The 24,263-nt window shown below is 36.5% G+C and overlaps 1 protein-coding gene across 4 annotated transcripts in view; it reads left to right on the forward strand.

The window, feature by feature from the left end:
- The window catches only part of Plaa (phospholipase A2 activating protein), a 41,731-nt gene that overhangs the window by 3,568 nt on the left and 13,900 nt on the right, over positions 1-24,263 (forward strand). The window contains exons 2-10 of one of the 4 annotated variants that reach the window (XM_021252933.2): positions 2,925-3,016; positions 4,755-4,948; positions 13,368-13,468; positions 13,555-13,675; positions 15,722-15,889; positions 16,380-16,515; positions 18,470-18,639; positions 21,413-21,570; positions 22,635-22,854. In XM_021252933.2, coding sequence (XP_021108592.1) covers positions 4,777-4,948; positions 13,368-13,468; positions 13,555-13,675; positions 15,722-15,889; positions 16,380-16,515; positions 18,470-18,639; positions 21,413-21,570; positions 22,635-22,854 — 1,246 coding nt within the window. In that variant the 5' untranslated portion in view covers positions 2,925-3,016; positions 4,755-4,776. The remainder of the gene's footprint in view (positions 1-2,924; positions 3,017-4,754; positions 4,949-13,367; positions 13,469-13,554; positions 13,676-15,721; positions 15,890-16,379; positions 16,516-18,469; positions 18,640-21,412; positions 21,571-22,634; positions 22,855-24,263) is intronic. The other 3 variants (XM_004838364.3, XM_004838365.3, XM_087183820.1) reach the window with 3 other exon arrangements.

A 24,263-nucleotide genomic window follows, 5' to 3' on the forward strand; every position in this document is an offset into this window, starting at 1 on the left:
AATGGTCTGTGATAGAAGTCAGATGGGATTTCTAGGGTGGGTTGTATCTGCATAACCATCTAAAGTTGTATAGACTAAGTGAGAGGAGACAAAGCAAACAAGATTTGAGTAAACAGGGTCCAGAAACTTAGAGAAGTAGCAAGAGCATTAGTACTGATCTGAAGGATCTTATAAGGGTCTAGGCCTACCCTCGTAGGGATTTAATGAGGGAGCTCTTGGACCTAGACTGGGCAAGAGACTTATTTTAAGAAGGAGGCCAGGTTAGAGATGGGTCCAGACGTTGGGAAGGTGGATTGTTTAAAGAATCATGGAGGATGTCATGGAGGGCACTGGCAACAGTGCATCTTCCCCTCCATGAGAAAGAGAGTGTGATGCAAGGGCTTTTTACGGAGGAAATAAGAGAACAGTTCCTGTGAGGGAGACAGCAGTAGTCTTGCCCTGTAGTCAGGCAAACTTAAAGGTAGATTGTAAGTCTATGTCAGTGGGGCAGATGCTGGGGACTCAGGGTGACCATGGGCCTATGGAGGAAGGTGTAATTCCAGAAAACCAGTCATCTATGCACAGAGCAGGGTCTTTAATGGTGTGATTGTGCAGGGTCTTTAATGGTGTGTAATGTTTTGGGTGATAGTGAAAAGAGAAAATCTAGAGACAAAGTAATGTCTTATTGAATACAAGGCCCAAACACTGGGCGATATAACCCCAGGTATGATTATTGATGTCGTTCAGTTTTAACATGGGTCCTGTCCATATTCCTGAATAGTTAATGGTGTTTTTCCAAAAGGAGGAGTGAGAGAAGTTGAGATACTTGAAGTACCATCACTGTTCTCTTTCAGGTTCCCAGTGAGGTCCCCCATCTTTTTATCACATTCTCATACATACTGGAAGGAGACATTGCAGAGGAAGAGTCCAAGGGACCCCAGTATGGGTCCCTGTGTCTTCAAGGTTAGAGAAGCAATAAGAAGGCTTAAGAAGTAGAGATGTAACCTGTCCTGTAAGCTGATAATTATTTTCTGGGGCGGAGTATTTTTCCAGTTGGGAAATTGAGGCTGAGGTCTATCTCACAGAGGCTAAGAGGACCAGGCAGTGGTGATAATGTTTTTTTCAGGATCTGAGGGCAAGGGAGTTTTTTGAGAATGCATTGGGAGGTGAGACAGAGCTTCCCATTTTTCTGATACACATTAAAAGGAAAGAAGGTATTCCTTGCTTTCCCTATTCAAGTAACTCTTCAGCCAAAGCATCCCCTGGCCACTGGTAAAGCCCTAGTTGCTACTGGCTACGAACTAGGATCGAGAGGGGGCGAGGCTACAGGATTAGTTGCTCTGACCAGTGTGCTGACTGGAGTGCCTTTGGTCTCTCTTGTGTCCCTGAAGCCCTTTGGTTGTGACAAGAAGTTGAACTTCTTTACCCAAAGAAATTGAAATACTTCTGTAAGTGAAATTGAAGATCAACTGTTAGACCCTATGTTTTTCGCTGAAGGGCAATGAAGGCTAAAGTGGGGCAGGGTCCCAGGAGCCCTGAAACTGGACAGAACTGATTAACCATTCTTTTAGAGCCATATTTTCCATCAAACTGGAACTCAAAGCAGAAATTTTAACTAGACTGAGGTGGTCATCTGTCCATGAGGCTATTGCCAATGTGCCTCTTTGTCTCCATCTAAGAAGACAGAAAATTATACTAGCTATGGTGTCCCTTGTCCTTGCATCCCCAGTACAAGACAAAATAACCCCTGTTGACCATCAGACCAGAGGCGGAATTGGGACCTGAGGAGCAGTGATTGAAAACTTATGAGTCAGTATTACAGCCCTTCAGTCACCTTTGAGCAACGAGGAGGTTTAGAAGGAACAGTCCAGGGTCAACCAAACCAAGAGCAAAAACTTAAAATAACCAAACATGTCTATTTTCATAAACTTCATTCCCTGCAAACCTTTCTTGAACCTCCTAGTTTTGCTCCTGTCTTTCATTTTTCTGACCTAGTAGGGTAAAACCTTATCATAAAATCTCATACCAGAAGTATATCTTATTTTGCGGGGGCGGGGATGGGGGGGGCATACCAGGGATTGAACTCAGGAAATTGTGCTTGCAAGGCAGGTGGTGGCACCACTGAGCTAAATCCCTGGCCCCAGAAGTGTATCTTCATACTTAAACTTTCTTTGTATTTCCTTCTCTATCCTTATTGGTTTCGTTCTGTAACAAGCTTAGTAGCTACTTGGATTTTAAAGTATCTTTAGTACATGTTTTTTTTTTTCCACCCTTGGTCTCCGAGTGAGTTTATAGATGTTTACATTCTAATTAGGACTGGCTGACCAATAGACCTCCAAGAGACCTTGCATGGCATCCTTATTTTAGCCCAGGCAAAAAGCAGCAGAAGTTAACCCCCTTAATTGCAGTTTAACAGCTATCCCAGTGCTCAAGAAATGTTTTAAGCATATCAGTTAAAAAATATGAACTCAAATTGGAAGCTAAAAGTAAATATCAGCTAAGATTTGCCTCTGTGAGCCTTTTATTTATTTTTATTTTTATTTTTATTTATTGTTTTTTACTACATTTGCAGCACAGAATGATGCCTCAGTGGGCTTTTGTTAACTTATTGAAAGTTGCTGGGAAGACTTGATCCCTCCCTTGGTATTTCTGAAAAGGAATTAACCCCATCTTTATTATCCATTAGGAATCATTTAAGACTTTTTTTTCATCAACCTCAGAAGTGAAAGTTATAGCCTTTGCCTGAAAGCACCAGTTTATCTGACATTTTGGAGGCTAGGAGAGCAATTTCGCAGGTGGAAGCGGTAGAAGAGTTTGAGCAGGAAGAATGTGACTCAGCAGGGAGACAAAGGACTATGGGCCAGACCCCCAGAACTCAGAAGCAATGCATTTAGGGTGTAGGAAAAGATTATGCAACAAAGATATCTTATCCTTTCATTGAACAGACGTAAAACATAAACCTAACAGATCCAAGAGCACTAAGGACAGAGATCATTCCCTCACCAGTGGAAGGATCAAATCTGGAAGGAAAACTAAGGTACGACTGGGCTGACATTCCATCCATCCACTCATTTTAGAGAAACCTAACTCCCAAACCTTCAAGATCAATGACCTTGCTAATCACCTTTAACTGGTTGCTGGGGTCCTGATAACATTTTGAGCAGAAAGCTGAAGTCACTTCAGCTGGAGAGGTAAGGGCTTGCAACAACAGGAGAGATGAGGAGACAGCAGTTTTACCTGCCTCTTTTTCTGCACCTCTATGACCCGAGCAGCAGTCAGTGATCAGACAGAAGATCTGATGTTTGGAGGACAGGATCCTACCTTAGCTTCTGTACCTGTGTGTAAGCTGCTCCAGGAACCAAGTGCATGTTTCCTGCCACGGGGCTGCCTGGTGAGGGATGGGGTAGCTGCTGCGCTGCTAAGAGCTGAAATTGATCAATGAACTTCAAGGGGTTATGAATATAGCTCCCTGTAGAGCAATTGCTTAGCACATGCAAGGCCCTGGGTCTGATTCCCAGCACCAGAAAAAAACATTTTATTTTGTAGCCCGTGCTTTGCCCTGGAAGTTGCAAGCCTTCAGTCGACACCAGTGTTTCGGATAGTATCATCAGATGGATTCTGCCCGTGCAGTTGTTAGGGAGGAGACAGATTTCTAGTACTTCCTACTCTGCCATCTTCTTAAAAACTTCTTCAGTTCTTGTGCTGTGAGGGGATTTATTGGTAAATTGGTTCTCCACTTTCCCTGTTGCCTACTTAGAACTCATTTTTCTCAGGTCCCCTAAAGCTGTTACTACTTTTCTGTCAACTTTCAGGTATTCAAAGTTGTATTCTTGTTTTTTTCCATCCTCACTGGCCTTGTTGGTTCATGCCTTTATTGAAATATCACCTACCTTTTATATTTAAACTTTTTAGTGAGGTTTGTGAAGGGTGCAAAAATAGATGAGTGTGTTCATTCTTTATCCAGAGTCATATCTCTTTATGTTCACTTATCTCCTTCGACTAGTCTGCAAACTCTTCATTTTACTTGAGTTAGGGATGTGACTCTGTATGTCCCTTTCAACAGCTAACTTACTGCTTTCCACATATGATACCATAATCTGTTTGACTTAAGGCAGTGACGCTTAGTGATATGTATAACATGATATTCCTAAGGCAGTTATTAATGTATGTGCCCCTACAGCGGTCCTGCGTATATCCCTGTATTAGTTTCTGTTTTGCATGTTGAGAATGATTGATATTCTAGCTGTTTTAGATATACATGCTATACTAAAGTACAGTAAAGTATAGTACTGAGTATATATACTGGAATGCTGAAGTACTCAGGTAATGCTTCATAGTGTAAAAAATGTCCGGGGATATCTTAGAGTAACAATCACTGATGATTAGAATGAAGATGGAGAATGAGAAAGAGCTACTCCTTAAAACAATTTTTTATCAGTGCATGTTTACAGTACAAAATGATTACATTCATTGTGGAGGAAAAGCCACTTTTAATATTTAATTTATCCCCTTTTCCTTCCTTTTTCCTTCTGTTAATTAACATTTTCATCAAAGAAACACTTATCAAACTTTTTCTAATCTGATAAAATCCTTTATAGAACTCATGCAAATTAATGTTTAATTTTTAAAAATGAGTGATTCTTCAAACATTATATACTTTAAAGTTCAGCCTGGACACTAAATGAAAAAATGAAAATGAGTACTTTGACAGTTTGTGTTATGGGTAGCTAAGTCAGGGCACAAATTCATATCTATTAATTATCTTGTCTTTCCAGTCCTAACAGGGGTTTTACAGAAATGCACTGTATGAGTGGCCACTCTAATTTTGTATCTTGTGTATGCATCATACCCTCAAGTGACATATACCCTCATGGACTAATTGCCACTGGAGGAAATGACCACAATATTTGTGTTTTCTCACTGGACAGTCCGGTGCCACTTTATATTTTAAAAGGTCACAAAGATACAGGTGAGTATAACACTTTGGTATTTTTCTATCTGAAAAAGTTTCATTTCTTTAAAAGTAAAATTCACGTATCCATTTTTTCAGATTTTTTAGTACATTTTGTTTTACCTGTAACTATGGCTTGTTAGTGAAAAAATGTTTTTAGATCATCGTAGTTCTGTAAAGTTTGTTTACAGATTGTCATAGTTACTTTTCTCTTTGCTGAGACTAAATGCCTGGCACCCAAAGTTAAAGGAGGAAAGGTTTATTTAGCTCACAGTTTGTAGAGGTTTCAGTCCATAATCGGTTGGCTCCAAGGCAGGGGGCATGCAGAGGAGCAACAGTTGATGGTTGGCAGAAGGTAGTAAAGCAGACAAGCAAGGGACCTGAACAGCGTCTCTCTGCCCCCTTATCCAGACTACTTAGGGTGAGTAGCACTCATACTCTTAGTCGTAGTGCCCTTGAGCCTAGCACTGCACTGTGAATCAATTCCAACATCACACACTAGATCTCGCCACCTCTGAAAAAGCACCTATGACAGCATGAGGCTCTGTGGGGACATCTAAACATAAGCCGTAACACAGATTTATTTGTAAAGTAAAAGATTGACATGCTTATATATTTAAAAAATACTTTTTTGTTTTTGTTTTTTGTGGTGCTAGAGATTGAACGCAGGGCTTTGCACATACTGGGCAAGTGTTCTGACACAGAGCTACATCCCCAGTCTATATGTAGAAAGTGAACTCTCCAGTTATAAAAGGAAGAGGCTGTAAAATTTTAATACACTTCATAATTTTCAATTTTGTGCAGTGAAGTTTACTCTGGAAAATGAAGACAATTTCTTTATCTTTTGACTTTCGTTTCTGTATTTATGCAGCAAATTATGAAGACCCCGAAGAAATATGTTCAGGGATTTGGCATCATTATTTAAAAATATGTAATACTTTGGGATATCATTTTCCATGATTTGTATATAATCCTGACTCTGTGATAATTCTGGATTTGTGTGTGACTTAACAGATCTTTTATAAATGAAATGATTAATCTGTACAGCTATGTTTTATATATATATCAGAAGCAGTCATAGATAATACACAAATGCAAAAATATTTTTCAATAAATTTTTATGGACTCTAAAATTTGAATTTCATATCTTCACATGCCAAGGAATTTTTTATTTTGTTTTTTACTCAACCACTTAAAAATATTTAAAAAATCTAGTTTTTGTGGACTATAAAAAGATATCTATATATCTATCTGGAACAGTTTGAGACATGACCCATAAGCTTGAAGAATTTGTAAAATGTATCTGTGACATTTTTAATACAGAAAGACACCTCGCTCACCCTCTCCTTCCTTTCTCCTTCCTTCCTTCCTTCCTTTTGATAGGGTCTTGCAATGTAGTTCAGGCTGGCCCAGGCTAGCCACAAACTTGTCGCAATCCTCCTGCCTCATATGGCATTACAGGCATGTGCCACCACAGCTGGCTCAAGAGTGATACAAATTTTAAAAGTTTTATATGGAAATCCAATATGTATAAAAGTTGAGTCTTTCTATATTACAATGCATTATTAAGTAAACATATAATAGAGAGAATAATATAATGATCCTTCCACTCATGAATTTACATAGTTTCAAAGTTTATCAGCATTATGTCCTATTTTCTTTCATCTTTCCTTCTACTTTAGTATCATTTAAAAAATTTGGGGGGGGGCCTGGGATTTAGCTCAGTGGTTCCACTGCCTGCCTTGCAAGCTCAAGGTCCCGAGTTTGATCCCCGGTACCAAAAAATAAAGAAAGAAAACAAGAGTTGGCAGTTTTTGTACAGGATCAGATACTAAATATTTTGGGCTTTTCAGGCCATATTTTTGCTATTATAAGTACTCAGCTCTGACACTGTAGTTCAGAAGCAGTTGTAGACAGTACATACATGAGCTTGTCCAGTTTTTAGTAAATCTCTAAAAAAATTTTTTTCAATAAATATTTATGGACTCAAATTTGAATTTCATATTTTCACATGTCAAGGAACTTTTTTGCTTTTTTCTCAACCACTTAAAAATGTAAAATAACATTTATAGTTTTTCTGGACTGTAAAAAACTGACATATATTAGTTTGTTGATCCTTTCTGTAAATAACAAAAATCTCCCCCCTTTTTCTTCCTTTTTTTTTTTGGTACCGGGGATCAAACCTGGGACCTTGCACTTGCGAGGCAGGTGCTAGAACCACTGAGCTAAATCCCCGACCCGCTCTTTTTCTTCCTAAAGGGAGCGGCTACTCACAATATCATTATCACACTTAAAACAGAAACTAATTTTTTACTTTTAGATATCTAGTGAATACTTAGATTTACCCAGTAACTCATAAATAAATATTGTATCATTACCTGGATCCAGTATTTCATTGATGTTTACAAAATGATTACATTCTGATTCTGCCATTATTACAGCCTTTAATCACAGTGTTTTTCTATGGAGATCTTTCTAAGTCAACTCTTTGATTCCCATGTAAGACTTTTATACAGAGAAGACAGTAAATGCCTGCTTTGTCCCTTCCCCCACCTTTTTTTTTTTAATTGTTGTTGTTTAAGGAGTTAGTTATCACTTAATTTATGTTCTCATATTGTTTGGTATCTAACCATTGGAAGCCTCTTTAATTTGTTCTTGTGGCTGTTTAATAGGACCTTCAGTAATCTTCCTTGCTCTCTGGTACTACAGAATGTTCCAGAATCACTTTGTACATTGCTTTATTGGGGGGGGGGTACCAGGAATCAAACTCAGGACCTTGTGCTTGAGAGGCAGGCGTGATGCCACTGAGCAAATCCCTGGCCCTACAAATATCAAGGATCAAGCATTTAAAATCTCTGATTCCTAAGTATTTAAAAACTGAAACTATGTAAATTAAATTTAAAGCACTGTTATTCATTAGAAATAAATGAAATGATATAAAGTTTTGGAGATAAGTTGTTACCATTGTAAAAGTTACTCATGAGAATTTTTTTTAAAAAATTAACTGTTTCCAGCAAATTAAGACAGCACTATATTTCTTCTGTTTTATTTCTTTTGTACTGAAGAATGAACTCAGGTCCTTGCCCAAATTATATAAGGACTTTTCTCATTTGAGTTACATCCCCATCCCTTTTAATTTTATTTTAAGACAAAGTCTTGCTTAGCCTGGGCTGGCTTTGATCTTGTATATGCCTGTTTAAGCTTCCAAAATAGCTAGGCTTACAGGTGTGTACCACCATACCCAGTTAAAATTTGTGTTTCTTCCTTTTTTGGGATGGTTTGTGATGAGGTCTCTATGTAGTCCAGGTTAGTCTTAAACTCGTGGTCCCTCTGCTTCAGTCTTCTGAGTGCCGGGATTACAGGTGTGCACCATGGTATCTGGCTGTTTTTCTTCATTTAAAAAAAAATTTTTTTTTGGTACCAGGGATCAAACTCAGGACCTTGCACTTGCGAGGCAGGCAGCAGCATCACTGAGCTAAATCCCTGGCCCTTTTTTTGTGTGTGTGTTGCGAGGGACCTAACCCATGGCCTCATGAATTCTAGGCAACTGTTCTAATGATGAAGTACCTGCCCCGCCTGGCATTCTGTTTTTGTACATGAATGAAATACTAATAGAATGTTCCACTGATTGAAATTAATGATCTTCTACGTATTTGTTTAAAGAAAGGAATAATCAAATAATGCAGAACCTTTAAGTAGGACTTTAAAACGATTTTACATATTTGAAAGTCAGCTTTTCTTATAAATGGAAATATTCAACATCTAAACACAGTAATCAGATATTTATTGTACAATAATGTCTTTCAATCTGTCCCTATCATGAAGCATATGTAATATGTTATAGACAGGGACATGTTCTCTTCTTGTTACCATGGCTAGTTAGGTGTTTCCTGAGTATCTAGGTGTTTGGGTTTTGCTTTTTGTTTTTTGGTGTTTTTTTTGGTTTTTTGAGACAAGGTCTTGCCATGTAGTTCAGGCTATCCTTGAACCTTTCACTCACTGTGTAGCCCAAGGTGGCCTCGAACTTACAGAGATCCTCCTGCCTCAGCCTCCCAAGTGCTAGGATTACAGGTGTGCACTACAACACCAGGCTTGGGTTTGGTTTTGGGGTTTTATTTTTTTTCACTTTAAAAGGTTAAAATTAGCCTGGTGTGGTGGTTTACACCTGCAGTGCCAGGTACTCAGGAGGCTGAGGCAGGGTGCTGGACTGAGCAACATAACAAGACCCTACAACCCCTCCCTGTAATAAAAGATTTAAATTATTTGATCTCTAAATTTTCTCATCTGTTAAATGGAATAATAGCATCTAGTTTCTGAGATTGTTGCAAAGAATATTTTTTATAGTGTTTGATTCATGGTAAGCACTTAATGACTTAGCTATTACTCAGTAAAAGTTTCTGTCTTCTGCTTTCTAGAGGTTCGGTACTAATACCTGTTCATGGCTTCATGTTACACATTTTACATATTATTTTCCTTTTGCCCTGCTTTTCCATGTAATTTTTATTTTATGTATATATTTATAAGAGTCATTTGGAAAATTTTTCTGGAACAAAGTGGAAAACAAGTAGACTTAATTCACTTACAATTTTAAAATTATATTCTTGTCGAAGAAAGAATTATTTTTCCCAAGTTTAGTAATCCCTCTTTTTTCCTTATTTTTGTATTAACTATTGGTAATTTTTTGCATATTATTTCAGTAGGTCTGTGGAACACTTTTTTTTATTGTGTGTGTGTACAATACATAATAGTGCTATTTATTTGGGGGAATTGGTACATGCATACAACATAATGTTGATCAGCTTTGATCCCTTTACTTCCCTCTCCCTTACCTTTCCCCTTCCCCTGTTCCCCTTCTCTATCTCCAAAAAGCTTGCCTTCTTGTTTCCTACCATCTCTGCTTTATTTTACTCATTTATGTGTTTATATTTTAGTTTCTTATGTAAGAGAAACTACAACATTTAACTTTGAGTGTCTGACATTTTATTTAGCATTATGCTGTCTAGTTTCATCTATTTTTCTACAAATGACAAGATTTCATTCTTTCTGGCTGAATAATATTTTATATATATACATGTATATATATATATACATGTGTGTGTGTGTGTGTGTATATATATATATATATATATATATATATATCTATCACATTTTCTTTATCCATTCATCTGTTGACAGGCATCCAGGCTGTTTCCAGAGGTTGGCAGTTGTGAATTGCATTGCTATAAAAATGGGTATGCAGGGCCGGGGATTTAACTCAGTGGTTTCGCCGCCTGCTGCGCAAGCGCAAGGACCCAAGTTCGATCCCTGGTACCAAAAAAAATGGATATGCATCTGTCATTATAATATGATGACTTTAACTCTTTTGGGAATACTGTGTATCCAGGATAGGTATAGCTGGGTCAAATGGAATATCTGTTTTTAGAGGAATTCTATTTTAGAGGAATCTCCATACTGCTTTCCATAGTGGTTGTACTAGTCTGCTTTCCTACCAGCAAGAGTTCTTTTTTCCCCATAATTTGGCAGCATTTGTTGTTTTTTTGTGTTCATTCTAACTGGAATAATATGGAATCTCAGAGTTGTTTTGATATGCATTTTCCTAATGGCTAAAGATGCTGAACATTTTTCATGTACTTATTGACCATTTGTACTTCTTATTTTGAGAAGTATCTGTTCAGTTCATTTGCCTGTTTTGTGATTTGTGGTCATTTGTTTTGGGGAAGGTTAATATTCTAGGTATTGTTAGTCCTCTATCAGAAGAGTAGTTGGCAAAACTTTTTTCCCATTCTGTAGATTTTTTTCACTGTTCATTTTTTTCCTTGCTATGCAGAAGCTTTTTAACTTGATGTAGTCCCATTTGTTGATTCTTTAATAGTATTTCCTGTGCTGTTGGAATTCTATTCAGAAAGCCCTTATCTGTGCCTGTGGCTTTAAGTGTTTTCCTATGTTATCTTTTTTTTTTTTTTTTTGGTGCCAGGGATTGAACCTCGGGTCCTTGCGCTTGGGAGGCAGGCAGTGGAACCACTGAGCTAAATCCCCAGCCCTTCCTGTGTTATCTTTCAGCAAAGTTTCTGGGGTTTTTGTTTAGTTTTAAATATTGATTGATTGATTGATTGATTGCTGTACTGAGGATTAACCCAGGGCCACGGCAAGCTACATCCTGAGGCCCTCCTCCCCATTATTTTACAATGTGTTCTTGCTAAGACACTAAGTTGTGTGGGTTGGGTTATACCGGTAATCCTGCCTCAGCCTTCAGGCCTGCACCATCACACCTGGCTGAAGGTTCTTTTTACATATCTAGGTCTTTGATCCATTTTCATTTGATTTTAGAACTGGGTGAGAGATAGGGATCTAATTTAATTCTTCTGCACAGGGAAATCCAGTGTTCCCAGCACCATTTTTTGAAGAAGCTCTTTTTTTTCCAGGGTACATTTTTGGCCCCTTTGTCAGAAGTCAGATGGCTGAAGGTGTATGGGGTTGTTTTTATGTCTTCTGTTCCATTCCATTGGTCTACATTTCTATTTTTGTGTCAGTACCATGCTGTTTTTGTTACAAAGCTTTGTTGATAACTTGAAATCCAGAATTGTAATGGCTCCCTCTTTGCTCTTTTTGCTCAGGATTTCTTTGGCTATTTTGGGTCTCTTTTAGTTCCATATGAATTTTAGGATTTTTTTTTTTTCTAGTTCAGTGAAGAATGTTGTTATTTGAATAGGGATTGCCTTAAATCTGTAGAACACTTAAAATGGTCATTTTAACAACAGTAATGCTGCTTATCCAAGAACAAGGAATGTCTTTCCATTTTCCTTTAGAAAATTATCCTCTGCAATTTCTTTTTTCAGAGTACTGTAGTATTTATTATAGAGGTCTTTCACTTCCTTGGTTATGTTGATATCTAGGTACTTATTTTAGAAGCTATTGTGAATGGAATTGTTTTCTTGATTTCTTTCTTTGTAGGTTCATTATTGGTGTAAAGGAATGCTGTTGACTTTGTTGTGTTGATTTTTTATCCTGAAACATTATTTTTTCAAATATTGCAACATGTAAGTTGGGATGGGCTGGGTTATGGTCGAGTAACAAACAATTTGCAGATGTCAGTGACAACAGAAGAGCATTTCTCATTCACCTTGTGTGTTTAACATGAATTAGTAAGGGGACTCTATCAAATTTTTTTCAGGGACTCAGGCTGATAGGGACTTTATGTCTACATGTGCTTCAGTAGTTACTGCAGCAACAAAAGGGTAGCATTGTTAACAATGCACTGGCTCTTAAAAGCATATACCTGGAAGAACCTGAGTTCGATCCCCCGTACCAAAAAAAAAAAAAAGCATGTACCTGGGCCGGGAATTTAGCTCAGTGGTGTCACCACCTGCCTTGCAAGCACAAGGTCCCAAGTTGGATCCCTAGTACCAAAAAAAAAGCATATACCTTTGAAGTATGAGCTACCATTTCATCTACCAAGGCAAATATACCTTTGCCTAACGTCAAAGGGAAAGTATTTATGGTCGCCAGTTATTCAACTTGTTTTCTGTCCTACAGGTAAAATAAGCCCGCTTTTCTCCCAGCATTAATCAATCCAAAATTCCCATGCCGTCACAGCATGAGGTTTAAAGTTAATCTCTAGAAGTTCTGTAGGCTAAATGTACTTATGCTACCCATACCCAATATATGTTTGTGGGAAAGGAATACGATAATCAGAGTAAACATTCTCATTCAGAAAAGGAAACCGTACATGATAGCAGTTTCTTGTCCATAGCAATTCTGAAATTCAAGTGAGTGTGTCTTTCAAGTACCCTCTGCTCTGAGAGTAGGTGACCTCCAGGATCAGATCCCTCTGCTTTCAGGAAATAGGTTTCCAGTTCATTGTTCTTTGTGGCTCTGCTTTGACTTTCTAGGTTACTCTATTCTAAGATAATTTTTCATATTTATAATGTTTGTTATCAAGAGAAGAAGATATTTAATTAGCTCTTCTGTTACTGTGGAATGTTGGATCTTGGTTTTGGTGTGTATTTTTTTTTTTTTTTTTTTTCCGGTACCGGGAATTGAACTGAGGACCTTGCGCTTGCATGGCAGGCGCTGGAACCACTGAGCTAAATCCCCGGTTGGTGTGTATATCATTTTGATGAAAGTGAGCCTAACTGTCTGTATAAACAGAATTTCAAAATCATTTGCATTATCTTCCTACTGTTGCATTTTAGAGCTAGAATGGATCACACAGCCTACTTGGTCCTGTTGCCTGATTTTACAAACTCTGAATCAGAGGTTCAGTATTATCCCTGTGGTCATACTGGTTATAAGTGGCACGTTCATAACTTAATTGTCTAAGATACTGTTATTTCACAAAGGCTTTTTTTTTTAAAGAAATTGCAATATTTTAATAACTTGCAAGGTTGAACATTTTTCTACATGAAGATATGTTAACCATGGACTTTTCCCCCCCTAGTTTGCAGTCTTTCATCTGGAAAATTTGGAACATTACTTAGTGGCTCATGGGACACCACTGCTAAAGTCTGGCTGAATGACAAATGCATGATGACCTTACAGGTACAGTATTAATTGCAAGTATTCTAGATAATAAATGAGTATGATGATTCTGTGGCAACTTAAGTTGATACCTATTTTACTCATAGGGTCATACAGCTGCAGTATGGGCAGTAAAGATTTTACCTGAACAGGGCTTAATGTTAACTGGATCAGCAGACAAGACTATTAAACTGTGGAAGGCTGGAAGATGTGAGAGAACTTTTTCAGGTAAGATCAGGTAGACAGCTTTTATAATCATTACTTCATATTTGCTCAGCTTTCTTTTCCTGGAAAGATTAGAAGTTTAAAAATGATATTTGAAGCTGGGCGTGGTGGTATACACCTGTAATCCTGGCACCCTGGAAGGGTCAGGCAGGAGTTCAAACTGGGCAACATAACCAGATTATTTCTCCAAGTAGAAGATTTAAAAATGGCAGGGGATGTAGCTCAGTGCAGAGGCTCTGGGTTAAATCCACTGTACCAAAAGAAAAAGTATTTAAAAAACATCAGTATAAAAAAAAAAAAAACCACATCAATATATTTGAAACACTTAATTTGGGCACATTTGATTTTTCTAAAAAAATTACTTTTTTTTAAGAGTTACAATAAGATCCCATAAAAACACCAGGTGTACACTGATAAATAGCTGTCTGAAAAGCTATAATACATGTATGTGCTTCTATATGTTATAATGTATGCAACTTTTGTTATGCAATTACATTTTTGTCCTTTTAACATAGGCTGAAAATTCAAGTATAAACCTTACTAATGGTGGGTCAGCTGTGTGTCTTCATAACTAGAAGAAGGCATTGCTACCTTTATTTATTTTGAAATACATTGTTTATAACATTTTTTGGGCTTTGTGAATGTGGTTTTGTGGTAGGAATTTGTTTAAAACTCTAGCTGTTAAGTAGTACTATGTTGAAGCATCTGCTGATTAATTTCATGTATGTATGTATGTGCTGGGGATTGAACCTAGGGCCTTGCGCATGGTTTACCACTGAGCTACATCCCAGCCCCTGTACTAATATTAATATCATTGATTTATTTGTGGGACATATATTGTTGGTATAAGGTGTGTGTGTATTATTTGTGTGTGTGTGTGTGTGTGCGTGTGTGTGCGCGTGCACACCAGGGATTGAACCCAAGACCTTTGCAGCGATCTACATCCCCAGCCCTTATTTGTTTGTTTATTTATTTTTTGAGACAGGGTTTGGCTAAATTGCTCAGGCGAGGCTTGAAGTTCCAATCCTCCTGCCTCAGCCTCCTAGCATGCTAGGATTACAGGTGTGCACCACCATGCCCAGCTTGGTGTAAGTTTTCTTACCGTTGTTTTCCTTTATTTATTTTCTCCTTAAAAGTTGATCATGACCTAGCTAATACTCCAGAAAGTTCCTTTGTGCAGACAAAAGTATCTGTTGATGGAAAATGGATGTGTTATCATTTCTATTTCAGTAAATTCTATTGATCAGTTGCTCAATTGATATCAAGTCATTACTAATTTTTAATAACTGGTCTAAATCAACAAACACTGGGGCCGGGGATTTATCTCAGTGGTTCTGCTGCCTGCTTTGCAAGCGCAGGGTCCTGAGTTTGATCCCCAGTACCAAAAAGGAAAAAAAAACAAAAACAAATGATGAGCATGGGGAAATTTTTTATTATTTTTTATGGTACTAAGGATTGAATCTAGGGCCTCATATGCCTAGCGACTACTTCACACTCCCACCCTTTCTTATTTTTTATTTTGTGAGATCTTGCTAAGTTGTCCAGGCTAGCTTTGAAATTGTGATCTTCCGGGGATTATAGTTTTGTACCATACTGCCCATCAAACATGGGAAAGTTTTGACCTCTCAGCTCCTTTATTGGATCACAAGCTTTGGAGAATTTTTGTCCTTAAATTTAGGAAATATTTATTCTTTATTCTATATTCCTGTTATATGAGTTACCCTTATTATTGGGAAAGAAAAATTGAAAATGAATTGTGTGAATATAAAGAATTGTTAAGGTCAAAATACTGTTTCTAGAATGTTTTTAGGAAAAACTTTGGAGACAATAATGATGAATATAAAATAACTTCTCAGGACTGGTAATAAAAAATGTTGTCAAACCTGGAATACAAATTTTGGTTACCAGATAACAAATATGAAATTTCTCTAACCAAAAAAAATTGGTTTTTACTATTCACAGATATAATTTATAATGTTAGTAAAATACATAAAGCTATCAAACAAATGATATATTTTATTGATTTACATTATTCTTTTTTAAATGTAGGGCATGAAGACTGTGTAAGAGGTTTGGCAATTTTGAGTGAAACAGAATTTCTTTCCTGTGCAAATGATGCTAGTATTAGAAAGTGGCAGATCACTGGAGAGTGTCTTGAGGTGTATTATGGACATACAAATTATATTTATAGCATATCTGTTTTTCCAAATTGCAGAGGTAAGATTACTTTATGTGTTAAAATTTGTATTGTACACCATTCCATCACATTCTTGGGGAGGAAGGCTGATTACTTAAAATCAGTTTTCTGTTGTGACTGAATAATTTAGTAACTTTATTTCCTACATATCTTTTTTCTAATGGGAAAAATTATATGACCATCTTTGTATTAATTCAGATCAGTTAGTTGTCTTTTAAAAAAGTTCTTGAGTATCTGAGCAAAGACTGTATAATTTATTGGTGCAATATATGAAATGAATAAAAAATGTGATTTTAAAGTTGTATGTAAATGGAAAATATGTAAAATTTTAAAACACATTGAGGTTTGGACTGGGGATTTAGCTCAGTGGTACCATACCTGCCTTGCAAGTGCAAGGTTCTGTAACAAAAACAAAAACAAAACAAAACACATTGAGATTTAAAAATGTCAATATATATGTAGAAAGATGTTGCTTATAAATATACTTAATTCACTTTTCATTAATTTTAGATTTTGTGACAACAGGAGAAGACAGATCTCTGAGGATATGGAAACATGGGGAATGTGCTCAAACAATTCGACTTCCAGCTCAGTCCATATGGTGCTGCTGTGTGCTAGACAATGGTGATATTGTGGTTGGTGCAAGGTATTTATAGCCAGTCAGTGAATAAATTTTATGTGTTTAGGCCTGTGGTAGACACTAGTGTACAGAGACAAGCCCTTTCAGGTGAGTTGGCAAGACTGTATGCGTGTCTTTGTTCTGAACAGAACAGCAGCAGGTATAACAACTATTATGCTAATGATACATGATATAGTTCATTAGACCAGTATTATACTGCAAATTGTGTGGTCAATATTGAATGCAAAAGAAATTAGAAAGGCGGGGATTGGTTTGGGAAAATTTTTCTGGAAAAGAAATTCAAATTGGATTTTGAATGATAATAAGTAACAGAAGAAATTAGGATTTCTGACAAAAAAGGCAGTTAAATTTCCTTTATGGAATGCATGTGATGTGCATAGGAGAGGAGGGGAAATAACTGAGAGGACTGAGGCTAGAGGATAGTGAATAGTAGGTATGGTGGACTTTACTATGGAGAACCTTGACAGCCAGGCATTTTTCAGATTTAGTGCTTAGGTTTAAGGGGCTTTTAAGCAAGAAATGTTCTCTTGTGGAGTTTGTGAATTACTCACAAGTTAGGATTTGATTTGACTAGAGGTAACATTGGACAAGAATGCAAACTGGAAATCAATTGCAGCAGTAGGGGTATGAAGTTACAAAACATAAACCCTACAGTGCCGATGGATAAGATACAAATAAATGAAATAGTATAGAGGGAAAATTATCAGAAAGAGGATTAAAAAAAGAGAAAAAAATCTCCAAACTTTTGTTAGCAATTGTATTAAAATGGGGAAGTGGGAAAATTAATTTGCTGCGAAGGAGATAACTTTGGCTATAGAATTCCAGAGTCAGTATTCACACCTGCCAGGGGATCATGGGTAGTTGAACTGGACCCAAGTATACGAGCCATAAGCAAGTTATAGATACCTTTCTCAGAGGGAAGAAATGTAGAGAAGACTAAGAACTTAGTAGTGTAATATATTGTGAAGAATGGCCAGTAGGGTAAACAAAGAAGTTCAGTGGTAAAAATTAAAGATGGAAAAGGAGAAATTTTGGAAGGCATTTCATCAGTGTCAAAAATGCTTGAGGAGGTCAAGGAGTGGACAGTTTAAAAAGCATTTAGATTTGGGTTGAAAGATGTTATTAGTCTTTTGACATCACAGTTTGGTAGAAAGTGATAGACCAAAAGGTAAATAAGAGGAGATGAAGGGTAGTTTGAGGAAGTGGATGGAGGAAAGAATTATAGACTGATAGACTGCCCTGGCATTGGAAGCAAGAAGAAAAAGAAAGTGATGGCTTTCAGGAAAACAATGTTTAATAAAGTAGAGTCATTTTAGTTTTTAGCTGAGGCAGGGGTTGATTTGTTGGCTGAGTTCCATTTCTGTCAAGTATGTTAGAAGTTGAAGAAAAATAAACCAATTGAAAAAGTGAAATTAATGTTTATAGAAGGTTAAATAAGAAACAAAGTATTCTCTAGAATTGAGTAGGATTAATACAGTTAAAAGTAGCCAACATAACTACTTCAAAATTTGGGATCAAGAAATCATGGAAATGTAATAATCTTTCAGAGAATAGAGGTTGAGGACTACCATTCAATCTAAACAGGAAAGCATTTATTTTTTTTGAAAGAACGAACATGCTATTTATAAACTATCCCACTGCCTTTCTTTATACTATAAGACACATATAACATTGACTTAACAGTAAGTAGAATATTTCCAGATTGTTATCGTGGTAAATAATTGGAGTTGAAAATTGTATTAAATACATATTTCTTTGTCCTTTGCCAGTAACTTCTTTAAGTAGCAGAAGTAACAGAGAATGTGTGCTAATGTCGGTATAGTGCTAATCTCGGCAATAATTACATAGTAACATTTCTCATATTCACAAATACAGATTGGTTTTGCTTTAGATCATTCAGGTGTGAGACTGTTAATATACTATGGCAATGGCTTTCAAAATCTTTTTTTTTTTCTTATAGTGATGGTATTATTAGAGTATTTACAGAATCAGTGGATCGCACAGCAAGTGCTGAGGAAATCAAGGCTTTTGAAAAAGAGCTGTCTCAGGCAACCATTGATACCAAAACTGGTGATTTAGGGGACATTAATGTTGAACAGCTTCCTGGGAGGGAACATCTGAATGAAGCTGGTAAATATTTCAGTGTATCTAGTAGTTAAAAATGCTACCATCTTTGCCTTTTGGAATGCTAAGAGTGATAAGAAAAGAATGTTATTTTGCTAGTGTTTCATTGTCATTTTTACTGCCTGATACTGATTTTTGGGTATTTTTACTATCACACCATGCTGCTATAAGAAACCATGTTCTTGCCTTTGTCTCACAGTTTAGACTTTGAGTAAAGCTTTCTATACAAAAATTTTTCTTCTAATAAATCTCCAAAAACTTAACTCAAAAATAGTAGGTACTCAGAATCTGTCACTCGTTTAATAGTTTTTTGGACTTTCTGCAAAAGACTATAGAAACTAAAGCTGAGAATGAGTTAATAAAGCAATGTCTGCTTAATGAACTGGGATCATTTGAGTTTGAAATCAGAGAACAAAAATCATCTCAGTGAAATCTTGTATCCCTGACCCACTGTATCAGTGCTTCTCAAAACTTGGTTCATGGGGATTTTTAGATCCTTTCAGGATGTTCATGGGTTCAACACTAATATTATAATATTAGATGTAATTTGACTTTTTATATTATGTAGGGCTTGCACTTAGGGTGCAAAAGCAATGATTAACATAAAACTGCTGACTACCCAGTACACAAATCAAGGTAGAGGCACCAAAGTATTCAAGTAGTTATTATGTTCTTTACTGGCATGCTGTTGTCAATTGTGGAAAAATGCCATGTGCCACTAAGAATGTCTTTGGTGAAGCATTAAAAAGTATTAATTTAAATGTAAAGCACACATAAAAATACCACAATACCATGGTGTCTCAAGGAAAAGCATTTGTGTAGTGTTTTGTTTGTTTTTGTTCTTTTTTGACACGGGATCTCACTATGTAGTCTTGGCTGGCCTTGAACTCATTATGTAGCCCAGGCTGGCCTTAAACTCACAGCGATCTTCCTGCCTGGGCCTCATGAGTGCTAGGACTACAGGCATGTGCCACTATGCCCAGCCCTTGTGTAGTTTTTTGAGTTGGAGATTACTACTTTTTTCATGCAATACCATTTTTATTTGAAAGAATAACTATGGTTATTCAGGTTTGGGTATTTGGCAGATGTTTTTTGAAAATGTTCAAAATGAGCATGTCTCTTTAAGGAAAATAATTGACAATATTTGTGGCCAAAGATAAAATTCAAGCTTTTGCAAAAATTGAAATTTTGCAAAAAAAAATTGTTTCTGTCACCAGGAGCTTAATAGCTTTCTGGTATGTAAAAGACCATTCTAATAATATAGATGGTAATGTTAACAAGTGTGAGTTTTTCAGATGTTGAATAGTGAAATGTTTAAATATGTAGATCTGTGTAAGTCAGTGAACTAATATTTTCTAAATGACCAGGAAATGGTATATACATTTGCATTGGTAAAAGGTCCACTCAAAGTGGAAAATAAACCAATGGGTTTCAGTGTAAAAGAGTGTGAAAAATTCATTGACATGGTTTCAGATTCTACATTGTAGCCTTTAAGAAACTACCACTTGTAGAATATTGACATTTTCTAAAAAAGCTACTTTGTCCTCTGTTTCTGAACTTCTTACCTGAGTAAGGATGAATTTTTTATAATTACTTCAGTCAAAATAACAAATTAAAAAGTGAAATTAAAGGATGCTGGGCTAAGCCAGAACTGGCATAGATCAAGCCCATGTAGATTCCACTCATCGTTATGCAGTAATATGGCATCAAGTGGCTTCAAGATACAAGGGGGTTGATAATGTAATCTCTGACTAGACAATTACAACTGTAACCTATGAAACAGAAATATGACTCTTTGGAAGACAGCTATGGTAGCTGTCTCTGCCACTGAAGGCCTTGTTGAGAAGGTGACATTCAAATCAGGTCCTTAAGGAAACAAAGGACTGGGCATGTTGGCACAGGCTGAGGCAGGAGGATTGCTCACAGCCAGCAGTTAGAGGCATACCTGGTTGACATGAGACCCTATCTTAAGGGAAAAGGCCAAGAGCCATTCTTGACAACATCTATGTGAGAAGTATCATAGGCAGAATATATCCAGTAAAAAGGCTTTGTGGCTGAAGTGAGGAGACAAAGGGCCTAGAAGATTAGAAGGTAAGGTCAAGAAGGATTTCGGAGGCAGTTGAAATTTGGCCTTGTCCACTACTCTAAGGGTTTAGGCTTTTACCCATGAATGAGATAAGAAGCCACTGGAGGTTTTCAAGCAGAAAAGTTAGAATTTAAACTTTTGAAGAAATTCCTATGATTGTTGGGTTGAACATAACACTATGAAGGGCCAAGAGCAAGAGGAGGAGACCATTGAATCAATCCAATCAAAAAATGATGGTTTCTTATACTAGGGGATAGTAATGAGGTTAAGAAGATGTAGTTTTCTAGGTATATTTTAAAGAATGAGCTGAAATAAATTGCTAAAGAATTGGCTGTGGGATTGAGAGAAAGAGATACCAAGCTCTTCTCCATTTTGTCCAGAGCCACTGGAAGAATAGAGAGCTGTTTATGGAAGTGAAATATGTTAGCAAAAGATATTTGGTAATACAACTTGTTTTATTTTTGATGGGCCTTTCTAGTAGAGTCACATTTTTAACTTTATTAAAATTTTCTTTTAACCGTTATTTTATTTTACCTTGTAGTAGAATTACATTTTAAAATCTTCTAATAAAATTTTATTTTAAACCAAAATATATATTCTCTTATGTATAAATTTTAATAATAATTTTCTACCTAAATGTCTTTGAATTTTACTCTGTCATTCTTTCTTTGATTCTTAAAATTTTTATTTAAGGCACTAGGGAAGGACAGACTCGTCTCATCAGAGATGGGGAAAACGTTGAAGCCTTTCAGTGGAGTGTTAGTGAAGGGAGGTGGATGAAAATTGGTGATGTTGTTGGCTCATCTGGTGCTAATCAGCAAACATCTGGAAAAGTTTTATATGAAGGGAAAGTATGTCAATTTCTGCTAATTATCATTATCTCAAACAGTTAAAGGTTTTCTTTTCCCCATGCTGATAAAATTTTCTTTGGTGTTTTGACACTTTAAAAATATATTACTGTGGAGAAATTATCTTTTTTTCCCCCTGTTTTAAAATAGATTTTATTTATTTTTTTGGGTACCGGGGATCGAACTTGGATCCTTCCGCTTGCAAGGCAGGTGGTGGAACCACTGAGCTAAATCATCGGCCCTAAAATAGATTTTTAAAAAAAAAATCTTTCCAGCCAGGCATAGTGATGCACACCTGTAATCCCAGTACTCAGGAGGCTAAGCCAGGAGGCTCGCCATGAGTTTGAGGCCAGTGTGGGTTACATAGTGAATTCAAGGCCAGCCTGAACTACGTAGTGAGATCCTGTCTTAAAAATAAATAAGTAAAATAAAGTAAAATTTTTTTTTAAAACTTTCCATGTTGAGAGTGCTGTGTGTAATAGAAAAATTAGCTATTTGTCCTTTCGAAGTTCCTACACGTAATTGTTCCCAAGCATTCGGAGCTTCTGTGCCATCTTTCATCTAATGCTTAATGCCTGGTTGTATTTAACTTGACAAGACATGAGAGACCCTACAGGCAGTGCTTATAATGCTGGCATAGTTTGATGAGGTGGGCACTGCAGCAGCTGATTCTTCTTTTTTTTTTTGGTACCAGGGATCGAACTCTGGTCCTTGCGCTTGCACAGCAGGCGGCAAAACCATTGAGCTAAATCCCCGGCCCCCCAGCAGCTGATTCTTATACTGTGAGATCAATTGGAAAATCCTTCTTTGGCTGTGGAATTAATAGATAGTTATAATCTATCTCCCATCTCACCCCACCCCCAGTGAAATAGTAATCCTGAGGCATATGGAGATGATTGTTATTTGTTGGCCAAAGAGAAAACTTTTAGCATTGTACTTTGGAGAAAGTTTAAGTACTATAATTACTAAAAATAAAGAACATATAACATCTGTGTTATATATGTTTTTAATATATATGAATAGGCAAATTGGTAATCATTTGTCTTGTTTTATTGTTCCTATTATAGGAATTTGATTATGTTTTCTCAATTCATGTCAATGAAGGTGGACCAACATATAAATTGCCATATAATATCAGTGATGATCCCTGGATGACTGCATATAACTTCTTGCAGAAGAATGATTTGAATCCCATGTTTTTGGATCAAGTAGCTAAGTTTATTATTGATAACACAAAAGGTCAAATGTTGGGTCTTGGGAACACCAGCTTTTCAGATCCATTTACAGGTGAGTTAGATTTGTATTAAATTTTCTGTACTTTTACAAGTAGTGAGTTCTTTTGTTTTTTTCCCTTTTAGTACTGAGGATTGAATCCAAGGCCTGTGTGTGCCACAGAACATGTACTACCAGGCTGGGGATGTAGCTCAGTGGTGCCGCGCCTGCCTGGCAAGTGCAAGGTCCTGAGTTTGATTCCCAGTATAAAAGAAAAAATGCATACTATCACTGAGCTATTCCCCAGTATGTTTGTTTTGCTTGTTAGTTTAAATACCTTTTATGAATAGCAGTGTAAATAAAAATCAAGATCTTCCAGAGGTTTTATTTCAAGTTTATATGTTTAAGCTTCAAATTATGTAATAATTCTGTATTTTATAGAAATAATTACAAATTGTTTCCTTTTTCAAGTACAGCCTAACTGTAAACTAAATAAAACTAATAACCTTTTATTCAGTCATTTGACGTAGGGAGAAACTTTTAATTTTTTTTATATAGCTTTCTTTTTAAAAAATTTCTTTTGTAGTGTTGGAGATTGAACGCAGAGCGTCATGCATGCTAGATAAATGCTATACTACTGAGCTCTACCCCCAGGCCCTAGTTTTTATTTTTTAAAATGTATATTATGGTGAAATTTAGTAAAAGGAAATTGATTTCACATAAGGCTTGGTTGGTTGTACATCAACTCTAGGAGTAAATTTTGGATATGTGATTTATATGTCACTTTTAAAGTTTAAGTTAGCTGTTTGTAACATAATGTCCTGTACAGTTTCAAAAATGTTACAAATGGGGTTAGGTGCTCACACCAGTCGGTAATTATAATCCAAGTAGTATTAGTCTGAATTCTGACTTTCAAGAATAGATTTTGATCCTAGTAGTATTACCCTGAGTTCAGGATCCAGGGGACTGAAGGACAGGAAGAAATAGAGTGTTTCCTCTTTTTAGGAGGACTACCCTATGTAAAATTTTGATTAGGTACTTTACTGTTAATGTTTTTCTGTTCTCATTCTTTGTGTGTGTATAATACTGGTTATCAAATCCAGGGCCATGCACATGGTAGGTGAGCACTCTACTAATGAGTTGCACCTCCTGGCCACGTGTTGTCATTTCTGATTCTGGTTTTCATGTTCTACAAAAACCCCATATCATCTTCCTGTCTCAAATTCTTATATAGATTTGTTCTTCCCTCACAGATACTCCATCATCTCACAGATCATCTCCTAGTTCAAAATGCTATTTCCCATTCACATAATGAAGCTGATTTCACTTGCATGCTGACTTAAACAGAATTATTAAAATAATTCACTACTGAGCTATAAATGATTTAACCTTCCAAATACTTGGAATTAACCCAAAAAGAAAAAATTAAATACTGAGTACCAGGATATTTCTGTTGAATATTTCTCTTGTTGGAATTTCAGACT

This window comes from Heterocephalus glaber, unplaced genomic scaffold (genome assembly GCF_053883595.1).
Source record: "Heterocephalus glaber isolate CG9 unplaced genomic scaffold, H.glaber_assembly_v1.0 deba00001481, whole genome shotgun sequence".
NCBI lineage: Eukaryota > Metazoa > Chordata > Mammalia > Rodentia > Bathyergidae > Heterocephalus > Heterocephalus glaber.